This window comes from Mustela putorius, unplaced genomic scaffold (assembly GCF_011764305.1).
Source record: "Mustela putorius furo isolate JIRA1106 unplaced genomic scaffold, ASM1176430v1.1 tig00000275_pilon_pilon_pilon, whole genome shotgun sequence".
NCBI lineage: Eukaryota > Metazoa > Chordata > Mammalia > Carnivora > Mustelidae > Mustela > Mustela putorius.
In genome coordinates this window covers 30,716,634-30,729,080 of record NW_025421341.1, presented here as the reverse complement: position 1 = coordinate 30,729,080, position 12,447 = coordinate 30,716,634, and the positions used below count along the sequence as shown (strand labels likewise).

General features: G+C 39.3%; 1 protein-coding gene across 4 annotated transcripts in view; it reads left to right on the top strand.

The window, feature by feature from the left end:
- The first annotated feature begins 1,084 nt into the window (after nucleotides 1-1,084).
- The window catches only part of LOC101693015 (SPHK1 interactor, AKAP domain containing), a 172,229-nt gene continuing 160,866 nt past the window's right edge, over nucleotides 1,085-12,447 (top strand). For 2 of the 4 annotated variants that reach the window (XM_045078826.1, XM_045078825.1), the window contains exon 1: nucleotides 1,085-1,652. In XM_045078826.1, the coding sequence (XP_044934761.1) occupies nucleotides 1,625-1,652 (28 nt within the window). In that variant the 5' untranslated portion in view covers nucleotides 1,085-1,624. The remainder of the gene's footprint in view (nucleotides 1,653-12,447) is intronic. The other 2 variants (XM_045078827.1, XM_045078828.1) reach the window with 1 other exon arrangement.

The following is a 12,447-nucleotide window of genomic DNA, read 5'->3' as shown; positions in this document are numbered from 1 at the left end:
CCGAAGAATATTTTCACTGGATAATGGATATTTTGCTGAGAGTTGTTTTCCTCAGCATTTGTTCTCGGAAGGTGAAACTTCTGACTCTCCACTCTGCCTCCTCTTACACTCCCCCAGTGCAGAATGGAAGCGGCCTCATTACTGCTGTGCTACAGGAAAATACAGGCTTCATTGACACCAAGGCTACAAATGGCTGGCTCCCTACTTAGTCTTCAAGGACACCAGCTAGGCTGGGGGTTGAGGATGCTTCTTTAGAGCCTAGACATAGTAGAATCTGGGTTTCCCACTTGTCTTTTGATGGTTTAGGTAAAGTGGGACTATGGGAATTTTTCTTTGGTGTTCTGACATAGCATAGCCATTACTGTCTATAAATTTTCTGTCTTGTTAGATTATCCTTTTTTCTGGTCCTATAACTAGAAAGAGGAGGTTCTTCCTGTCTGTACCCATTGACATTTCCAGTTTGCCAGCTTCTTCAGCCCCAAGGCTGGGATATGTGTGGCAAAAAGAAAACCCAGGAAGTCACTGTAATGTCAATCCTTGTATCCCAAGGTCCCTAGCTTGCCTTCTCTGTGTACCTTCTTGTTTTCTCATATTTGTTTTGTAATCTCCAGTTTTTAGTTGCCCAGGAGGAATGGGGCAAAATACAAATACTCCACCTTGCCATTTGTGGGAGTTCTATGCTTTTCTTTTATATAAATATATTACATATATGTTTCATGTAATGAAAAAGGATCAGAGTCAGTAGTACCCTCTTAAGAGTCATTTGGTACGACGAATGTCTTTCTTCTTAAAACAAATGTCATTTTTTTTTGCTCAAGGAGATACTGAAGCAGGCACTGAGGACTTTTTGTTACAGACCTTCCTCCCAGGGCCTGGGTGCTGGTCTCTGATGGATGGCCACTGTCATGGCTTTTGAGATCTGTGCACACAAGCTTCTAACAAGCAAGGCATAAGTGAGTCACAATTAAGCAAAATGAGTTAGATGAATTGTGAGAACCCGACGAAACAGGAAAGAGAGTCTACGTAAAAGGAAAATAGTTGGGGGATCAAGGAGAGCATTGCATTGCCAGGAGTTATCAGCCACTAACATTGCAGAAGGTAACAAAAAACTCCCCAGATCTAGAGAAGCAGCCAGAGGACTGGTGCGCGACCAGTGGGGAATATGGACATTGCCAGTAAAGCGTGAATGTGGGAAAGTGGGTGAACAACTTCGGGGCTGAGACCTGTTATACCCTAGAGGTAGAGGGAAGGACACGCTACGGCGGGGCGGGGAGAGAGAAATTCTGTCGGAGTCATCTCTACTGGGCTCCAGGAGAGGCAGGAAAAGCTCAGAGGGAGCCTGCCGCAACCTTGCCTGGGGCTTCAGTGGAGAAGGGCAGGAAGGACTGCGGCTTTGGCCCCGCGCTCCAGCCAGATCTGCGGGGCGACCGGGAGGGGATCCAGCGGTCGCGGCGCGCAGCGCTTCCCGGCCGGGGCGGAGCGTGTCCCTACAGCGGTCCCAGCCTGCGCGCCTCTGTCCCCGCGCGCGCCCGTCCGTGCGCTCCGGGAACCAGATCCTCGCGCCACAGACTTCCGTCCTTCGCCCGCGCTTCCCGCCTCTTCTCTGCGCGCCCATCGACAATGGATGGCAACTCCCTTCTCTCCGTACCCAGGTAAGACCTGCACTCCCCGTTGCCCCACCCAGTGGCCCTCAAACTCCGCGGTGCGCCTCGGGTGGCTCTCGAGCTTGCGGGGCATTAGGGTCTACGCTTGGTAGGGTCTGGCCACCCTGGGGACGGGTGACCCCAGTCCACTGCCCCACAGGGCGCGGAGCTGGGTGCGGCCTGCGCGCCGGGGCGGCTCGGGGTTGGGGTACAGCTCCGGCCAGCTTCTGGGGCCGGGCCCGGGGTCTGCTCTCCGCGGCGGGAGCCGGGAACCGCACTTTCCGTGGATGCAGCCTACACGGGTTTCGCGCCTTGAGGGGAGCTCCGCTTCAAGGTAGGGATGAGAATAGGAGGGAGCAAGACTCGGGCAAAGTACCCCCATCCTTATCCATCCGGATCTGAGCGAGTGTCCGCCGTTGCCGGGGTGGCAAGTGGTTGGGGAGAAGAGCAGGGGAGTGGGGTGGTGAAATTGCCCCTAATCCCCGACGACATCTAGGCTGAGCCACATTTGAGACCTGGGACAGCAGGACCTGGGCCGGTCCAGTCCCACCCGTTCCCATATCCTAGACAACTCTGCGCTGGCCGAGCGCGTCCCCTGCCTCCGTCCCAGCCTGGGGTCCACACGGGGTAATTCAGGGACGCCACCTTCGACTCAAGCCAGGTGGGAGCAGCGCGTTTCCCCGGGTTGCGTCTCCTTCTCCCCGCTTTGCCCCCGTTCCGCGCTCCCTCACACTCAGTCCTTTGTGAATTTGAGAAACTGAGATTTTTATATTTCAACCCCCCACAAAACGTTTAGGGGTAAATTGAGGTTGTAGCACCGGTTGTGTTCCCTCAGCTGGGCAGGTGGCTTTTGTGCTCTTTGTGCAGGTCAGAGGATCCACCCAGAGAGCGGGAAATGTTGAAGACCGCTGGGTGCGGCGGTCTGGCTCCTGTCCCACCTCTGCTGGGCGAGGGGCTTCCTGTTGCTCATGCTGTCATCCCTTCCTTCCCCCTTTCCTCAAGCCCCCATCTAGGCAGCTTCCCGCCGAGATCATCAGGCACAGGAATAAACATTTTTCAGCTCGCTTTCTTGGAGAGCAGCAAAACCCAACATCCGCAGGCTAGGGCACACATGTAGCTGATACTATATTGCCAAGTAGCCAAGATGGGGGTGAGAGTGGAGTGGAGGTGGCGGAGGAGGACGAAACTGCTTTTCAAGCGCGTTGAAGGCTGCCATCTAGAGACTTGAAGTATTTATATTCTGTAATGAAATAGAGCTTTCCCAGCTCCACAGGCAATTTCCTCTTTAAGCATCCCTTCTCTGTGGGGGCAGCAAAGGGTTCTGAAAAGGCCCCTGGTGGTTTCTATGCCTGGCCTGAAGCTGCTCTCCAGTGCAAAATCTCTAACCCTGGGCCAAACATGGTCAAACTACCACGAAGTCTTTCCATTTAGCCCTAATGCCTGATAAGGATAATCAGAATTGCAGGAAGCTTTTTCTTTTGTTTTGATTGTGTGTGTGTGTGTGTGTGTGTGTGTGTGTGTGTGTGTGTGTGTGTGTGTTTGTTTAAATATTAAAAAAATACTGTCACTGATTTTTAGGTAAAAGTGTGGGACACTTTGAAAGAAAGCCCACTGGGGCTTTACTTTCTCCACCCCCTATTCTACTGCTTAAGATCTTTGGAATTGAAATGGTAAACTGTGATTCCAGCATTCCCATAGAGACATCCCTCTAAGATAAGAAAGACCTTGCTTGCCTTACACACAGGTTTGCAGATGCCTGCGGTGCAGTGCCTGAGTAAGGACTATATTCCTATTCAAAAACTGGGACATTTTCTAAAATATTAAAAAATTTCTAAAATATTAAAATTCATTATGCCAATAATTCCTTAAAATTATTTGTATTGCATTTCAGTGAAAAATGATTTTATAAAGAGTTGACCAACTGCTATGATATTGCTGTGTCTTGTAGTATTCTATTAAAATATTAATATAGGTTTAATAGCAGCTACAACAAATTGCATTGAAATTTGAATAGTATTGTTTGTTTACCAGAACACATCATATTTCCACAAATCAGTGTAGTAATTCAGCTATTTTATTAACATCTTTTCTTATATAAGACATATTCAGTTAAAGCTTATAGAATAGCTAATTTGATCCTCTATTTCAATGAATACAAGAAACATGATATTTTATTGGAAACCAGAAGCATTGATAAGCAAAAGATAAACTAGAATTACCAAACAGTGTGTGAAACTATTATATTAGTCATACCACTTGTCCAAAGAACTTTGAACTTAAGGAATTGATGACTGGGAAGTTTTACAGGTTGTTTTTTTTTTTAAGAAACTGGCAATGATCAAGAAAAATCAAGTGGTTGTCCATCAATATTTGTGTTAAATCTGAATATTTTCAGTATCTAATATAATTAAATCAGTGATTATAAATCAGTTTCTCTTAAGAATTATAAAGCAGTTGAAGACATTCTGTTTAACACTTGGGTAGGAAAAACAAAATGATTTAGTAATACATTGAGTTAATTATAGAATTTTTCATGTGTTGTCTTTTACAGTTTCTTAACATTTTCAGTGAGCCAAAGATATAGATGAAATTTTATTCAAGCAGTGTTCTGCAGTGATTGATCTCAAAATTGTTTTTGATTCATACAGTTTAGATACTTGAAGCATTTTTTAAAAAAAGGAATTATTTGTGTTTTAAGCTGTTGTATTACATTACTTCTGTGAAAGCTCCAATTAGTTGTTAATATTTTCATTTTTAAATACACAATAAGCTATGTGGATTATAGTAGAGAGTTCTTTCAGTCAAAACTGGAAGGTGTTTCCAGATATGGGCCTGAGCTATGGAAAGACAAAGTGTTCCCATCTTAGTTGCATTATAGATCCAGAAGCCAAGTGTGTCCCAACTAGTACTCAAGTTCAAGAAGAAAACATAAAAAAGGGGGAAATTTTTTTAGTTATCTATTTTACAAGAAGTTTATTTGATTTGCTAAGGTCATACAAGTAGCCATTTTGAAAATAAAAGAATATCTAAAGACTCTCACCCAGCATGTTTTGTTTCTGTAGTTCATGGTGCTACAATACAATAGCTACCCCTGTAAGTCCCAATTATATAGGTAAATCATATAATCATACAACTGGTATGTATAAAATAAGGTTTATATTTTATGAAGTATTAGTTTATTAAATTGTTTGATCATCATATCCTGGTGAGTTAATATGATGGATATAATTATCTCTATTTCTTACTTGAAAAATTTGAAGCAAAAGGAAATTAAATGAGGAAAATAATTAGATTTAGAAGGTCACACAACAGTAGCAGAGCTGGGTCATCCACAGAGTTCTTCTGGCTTCAGGTGAGGCTTTCTTTCTTGTACTGACTAAAAAATCCACACTTCCTTCCAAAAGAGATTTTGGTGTACATTTTGGACAAACACTAATATCTTTAGAACACATGGGGGCAGCCTAAAAGCAAGATCATCTTTTAAAATCAACTAATACTGAAAATACTATTTTTGTAAACAGAAATAATTTGTCAACTTTGTCAACTATCTAAGGTTTAATTTGAAATTTAAGAAAGGGGCTGTCTCATTTCCTAAATCACTTACATTTTTATACTTTTTTGTTTTGTTTTGCCTACTGGATTCTATTTTAGTAATTTAGTTTTTATATGACACTTTGAGAAAATTATCAAAGATGAACTTTTGAGAAAACAAGGTATTTTGATAGAGATTTCCTGTGAATTTATTTTAACAAACCTAAGATTAACCTAGCAACGTTTCACCAAAATCTCAATGCTTTTCCTCTAAGAATGCTAGTTCTAGGGAAAAAGAAAAAAAAAAAGGGATTTCCTTTCTTTTAATGGAGCAAACAACCCAATACTGTAAACTAGACTATGGTCTTCTGTCAACAAGTTTTTATTGAAAGGTTAATGTTTTCTGATTTATACGAAAGGAAATATTCAAGAGTGTTACACTTCTGTGTACGAATTTCATACAAAAGGAAGTATTTAAGAGTATTACACTTCTGTATTCTATTTATCTGAAACTCTCAGAAAAGATGAATCTATCACTCTTAACAAATAGAGGAGAAGGGACAAATAACAGATAATGTCTTAAGTATAAACCACAACCATTCTCTATCCTGAAAGTCATGCTCTCTTCAAAAAGCAGCTCTGACTTGACCACATTCTCCAACTCAGAATTCACAAAGAAATGTGGCCCAAGAGGTGCTGTTTCCTACAAAGAAAGAAAGTGGAAATTAGTTCTGGTGCCAAGGACTCTGAGATCCACATTGCCTCAGGGTAACAGGTATCTGGAGAAGAGACAGAGACTCTGAAGACATTCTGGTCTCTCTCTCCATGTGGTTCCTGTGGTAGAATATGTATCTGCTACTAAATACTCAATTTTTAAAAATGAACTATAAAAGCTTGTCTCATTCACAAGGGGTTGGCTTTGTCTGGTACTAGTCATTTTAATGGGGTTTTATTCTGTGCATGAGAGTCAACAGCTACAGAGACTTGTAAAGTGAAAAAGAAGAAACAGTGATGTATTTGATGGAAGGAGACCTGGGGTTTAGTCCTGTTCTGAAAGTGATGGCTGTGAGTGTCTCAGCATGTTGCTCAATTCCTCTGTCATCTCTTAGATGTCATAACATATACCCCGAATATTCTGCTCTTCTAGGTCCCTTTTACTTCTAACTTGTACTGCTATAGGCTTTATTGTAGCAGTGTCCTTTGGTTGTGCATTATACAGATGAACATCTCATTCTTCTGAAAGAGACACATGAAATTAAGGCATTTGAAAGAACAGAAGCATCCCATAGAAAGCCCAGCTTGTTTTTAATTATCCTGCCATAGGGAGAGTAGCATAATGTTACAGAAAGTACAATAAAATTTTATTTGTTGTAAAGAACACAGTACAGTATCTCGGTTTTACTACTTAGAAGTTTGCCCACATTGGGGCAAACTGGAAGACTTGAGATAGTGTGTGTGAAGTATAAGGAGCAGTGAACTTTTAGCTGTTTCTGCTTATCATACTTGATAAACTCCTCCAAATTCAACTGTTTCATGATAGATTTTTGAAATCAGTGTTGGGGAATAGCCCACATAACTCAGACATGAAGCACACTTTAAATGATCTTGGAATAGCTACTGCAGCTTCCTCTTGGCTTAACTTTTTCCTTCTTTTTTCTCCTAACCTTAGTCTTCATGTTTAAAGTTGTTTCTTATAGATAGGCTTTTGTATTTTACTTTTTAAAAATCCCATCTGATAATCTCTTTCTTTTAATTGGTATGTTTAGACCATTTACATTTATTATGATTCTAGAAAGTCTGGATTAAAATTCAACAACTGACTATTTTCTGTTTGTGTTATCTGTTATTTGTTTCTTTTCTCCTCTTTTCTGCCTTCCACTGGGTTGATAATTTTTTAATGATTCCTTTTATCTTTATTAATTTATTTGTTTATACTTCTTTTTAAAAAATTTGTGATAACCTTATGGTTTAGAATTTATAGGGGTGTCTGGGTGGATTAATTGGTTAAATGTCTGACTCTTGATTTCTACTTGGGTCTTGATCTCAGGGTCATGGGATCAAGCCCTACGCATGGAGTCCACTTGGACTCTCTCTCCTCTATCCCTCTCCTCCATGCTTTCTCTATCGCTCTATAAATTAAATAAATAAGTATTTAAAAAATGAATTTGTGTATATCATTACTAGCTTTCATTATTTACCTTCAAATTAAAATAAACCACTTCATACCCAGTGTAAATCTCCTACAGGTATATATCCAAATTCTCTTCATGCTATTGTCATATATTTTGTTTTTGTGTATGCTGTAAACACTATTTATTGCTATTGTGTTTGCTTTACAAGTAAGCTGTTTCTTAGAGTAATTGGAAATAAGAAAATAGTAAATTTCATTTTACCCTCATATATTCCATTTCTGACACTTTATCTGTGTAGAGCCAAGCTTCTGTAAATAAAACTTTCTTTAACTTTTCCTATAAGAAATGTCTGCTGGCAGTGAATTTTCTATTTTTGTTTGCCTGAGAAAGGTTATTTTCCCTTTACTTTTTGAATCATATTATTTGGACTATAGCTGTCTGTTTGCAAGATACTTTTTCTTTAATTGTTTTAAAGCTATCACTCCATTGTCCTTTGGTTTTTATGGTTTGTGCTAAGAAACTGTTTTCATTTTTATTTTTGCTCCTCTCTATGTTACATGACCTTTTCCCCTGCCTGCCTTCAAAATGTTCTTTTTAATCTTTTATTTAGAACAATTTAAATGTAATTTGCCAAGGTGTGTGTGTGTGTGTGTGTGTTGTATTTATCCCACATGGTATTGTCTGAGCTTCTTAGGATCTGTGGTTTAGTGTCTGTTATTAACTCTGAAAAAAAATAATCCACGATCTCTTATTCCCTACCCTGTTCTTATTCTCTCTTTTTCTTCAAGAATTCCAATTGTGCATATATCAGAATACAGTTCTTAAATACTCACTTCCATTTTTGTTTAGTTAGTTGGTTTTTTATTCTATTTTTTCTCCTTTTGTTTCAGTTTAAGTAATTTGTATTGGCCAACCTCAAGTTCATTGATTCTTTCCTGAGCTAACTTGATTCTACTGAAGAATTTGTTAGAGGTGTTCTTCATTCCATTAAGTGGTTTGCATTTCTAACATGCCTATTTGATTTTTCTTATAGTTTTATGTCTCTACAGAAATTGCCCATGTCAGCTTGCATACAGTGTACTTTTTCCATCAGAGTCATTAAACTAATAATCATTTTGAATTCTTTGTCAGATAGTTTGAACATTGGTGACAGAGTCAAGTCTGGTTCTGCCAGTTGCTTTGTCCCTTGAAAGTGTTTTGTTGTTGTTGTTGTTTTGTTTTGTTTTGTTTTTAAATTTCCTCATTGGCTTTTAACATGTCTTATAACTTTTATTAAAAGTCTGGTATTATGTATAGGGTAATAGAATTTCCTGCAGTGGAAACTGGAAGTCAGTGCGATTATTTTTTCCCATTTTAAAGATAAAGAAATTTAGGCTTAGAAAAGTTAAATGACTTGTCCAAGATGATACAACTAGTGAGAGACAGAGTCAGAAATTGAACACTGCTTTTTAAATTCCAGTGTTTGAAGGTTGCCAAACTACATCATTGTCCTTTTCTGTTTCCTAATACATGCACCTACCTACTCTGGAGGCCTCCAAGACACTTATTCATGCCACATGGCTTCATGTATTTCAGGTATTTTTGAACTTCTAAGAAAGTTACTGAGGCATATATATATAATGGTGAATAAGAAATTATTCTTGCTCTCCATGACCATAGTATATAATTTCAACATGCATTTCTTTTGTTAAATGTTTTTTGATTCAACTATGATCCCTAAATCAAAAGCAACTGTGAAGATAGATGGATGTTCCAAGAGATTTTGACACAACAACAAGAAAGCAGTGGAAACCCAGCACATGACTGCCAGTGGAGTCAAGCACATGAATGAAAAAAGTTTGTATCTGTTCCCAAAGAGGTGTAAGAATCCAGGCACTGAAAAATCTACCTGCATATCAAGCTACACTCTGTAGGAAATAGAAGAGATGGCATATTAGACCTATGGTTTGAGAGAATTTCTCTCTAAAGAAATAATATGCAGACCAGTGTGCTTCTTTTTATTCCTTTAATTTAAAATACATATTGCATGGCCAAATTTTTGAAATAGTTAACAGAACCTCTTAGAGTAGCCATGGTTTTAGAAGTACAAGTTAGTTTAAAAAAATAAAGGTATTATATTAGTTTTTCTATTTTGCTTTAACAAATTGTAAAATTATTGGCTTAGATCAACATAAATTTATTATCTTACAGTTCTCTACATTGGAAGTCTGCTATGGGTCTCACTGGAATAAAATCAGTGTCTTCCCAAGTCTGTATTTTTTTCTGGAGACTTTATGGAGGAATTTGTTTTCTTGCCTTTTCCAACTTTCAAAGGCTGCTTATAACATTTTCTTGATGACACCTTTCCTCCATCTTCAAAGGCAGCAATGGTGGCTTGTGTTCTCACATCACACCTTTCTGGTTTCTGACCTCTTGTTCTGCCTCCCTTTTGCACTTGTAAAAATTATAAAATTGTAAAAATTACATTGGATCCTTCCAGATGATTCAGGATAATCTCCCTACATCAAGGTCAGCTGATTAATAACCTTAATTCCATCTTGAAACTTGATTCTACTTTGCCATATAAAAACATATGCACAGGTTCTGGGGATTAGAAAATGGAATCTTTGAGGGTCACAACAGGCCTTAATTTAACTAAAAAATTCATCATGCTAGCTCTGAAATGGCACTTGAGATTATACTAAGAGTGCCCTCTCTCTCTCTCTCTCCCTTTCTCTTTTTCTCTCTCTCCTTTTTTTTCTTAAATAAAAGGGAAAAGTGACAGGATGATTTGTTTCTCCACTGCTATATATGAGTCATTCATTGTAGCTGAACTGACATAATGACCCAGTTCCTGAAGTGTATTTAAGAACATAAAACCAGGGGGCACCTGGGTGGCTCAGTTGATTAAGGATTAGACTCTTGGTTTTGGCTCAGGTCATGATCTCAGGGTGTGAGATAGAGCCCCATGTTAGCTCCATGCTTAGCAGGAAGTCTGTCTGGGATTCTCTCTCTCCCTCTGCCCCTCCCCCTGCTTGTACTCTGTCTCTCAGAAAATTTTAAAAAATAAAATAAAATCTTTAAAAAAAAATGACCATGAAAGCAGTTCAGAGTAGAACTGGTGACCTTACAGAATTCACTCTTTGGTGCATCTGTTTGTTGCAATGGTCATTAATGGTTTTCAGCAAATATTTCTTTTTTTTTTTGTTTTGTTTTTTTGTTTTTTAATTTTTTATTTTTTATAAACATATATTTTTATCCCCAGGGGTACAGGTCTGTGAATCACCAGGTTTACACACTTCACAGCACTCACCAAATCACATACCCTCCCCAATGTCCATAATCCCACCCCCTTCTCCCAAACCCCCTCCCCCCGGCAACCCTCAGTTTGTTGTGAGATTAAGAGTCACTTATGGTTTGTCTCCCTCCCAATCCCATCTTGTTTCATTTATTCTTCTACCCACTTAAGCCTCCATGTTGCATCACCACTTCCTCATATCAGGGAGATCATATGATAGTTGTCTTTCTCTGCTTGACTTATTTCGCTAAGCATGATACGCTCTAGTTCCATCCATGTTGTTGCAAATGGCAAGATTTCATTTCTTTTGATGGCTGCATAGTATTCCATTGTGTATATATACCACATCTTCTTGATCCATTCATCTGTTGATGGACATCTAGGTTCTTTCCATAGTTTGGCTATTGTGGACATTGCTGCTATAAACATTCGGGTGCATGTGTCCCTTTGGATCACTACATTTGTATCTTTAGGGTAAATACCCAATAGTGCAATTGCTGGGTCATAGGGCAGTTCTATTTTCAACATTTTGAGGAACCTCCATGCTGTTTTCCAGAGTGGCTGCACCAGCTTGCATTCCCACCAACAGTGTAGGAGGGTTCCCCTTTCTCCGCATCCTCGCCAGCATCTGTCATTTCCTGACTTGTTGATTTTAGCCATTCTGACTGGTGTGAGGTGATATCTCATTGTGGTTTTGATTTGTATTTCCCTGATGCCGAGTGATATGGAGCACTTTTTCATGTGTCTGTTGGCCATCTGGATGTCTTCTTTGCAGAAATGTCTGTTCATGTCTTCTGCCCATTTCTTGATTGGATTATTTGTTCTTTGGGTGTTGAGTTTGCTAAGTTCTTTATAGATTCTGGACACTAGTCCTTTATCTGATATGTCGTTTGCAAATATCTTCTCCCATTCTGTCAGTTGTCTTTTGATTTTGTTAACTGTTTCCTTTGCTGTGCAAAAGCTTTTGATCTTGATGAAATCCCAATAGTTCATTTTTGCCCTTGCTTCCCTTGCCTTTTGCGTTGTTCCTAGGAAGATGTTGCTGCGGCAGAGGTCGAAGAGGTTGCTGCCCGTGTTCTCCTCAAGGATTTTGATGGATTCCTTTCGTACATTGAGGTCCTTCATCCATTTTGAGTCTATTTTTGTGTGTGGTGTAAGGAAAATGGTCCAAATTTCATTTTTCTGCATGTGGCTGTCCAATTTTTCCCAGCACCATTTATTGAAAAGGCTGTCTTTTTTCCATTGGACATTCTTTCCTGCTTTGTCGAAGATTAGTTTACATAGATTTGAGGGTCTATTTCTGGGCTCTCTATTCTGTTCCACATTGATCTATGTGTCTGTTTTTGTGCCAGTACCATGCTGTCTTGATGATGACAGCTTTGTAATAGAGCCTGAAGTCCGGAATTGTGATGCCACCAACGTTGGCTTTCTTTTTCAATATCCCTTTGGCTATTCGAGGTCTTTTCTGGTTCCATATAAATTTTAGAATTATTTGTTCCATTTCTTTGAAAAAGATGGATGGTACTTTGATAGGAATTGCATTAAATGTGTAGATTGCTTTAGGTAGCATAGACATTTTCACAATATTTATTCTTCCAATCCAGGAGCATGGAACATTTTTCCATTTCTTTGTGTCTTCCTCAATTTCTTTCATGAGTACTTTATAGTTTTCTGAGTATAGATTCTGTGTCTCTTTGGTTAGGTTTATTCCTAGGTATCTTATGGTTTTGGATGCAATTGTAAATGGGATTGACTCCTTAATATCTCTTTCTTCTGTCTTGCTGTTGGTGTAGAGAAATGCAACTGATTTCTGTGCATTGATTTTATATCCTGACACTTTACTGAATTCCTGTATAAGTTCTAG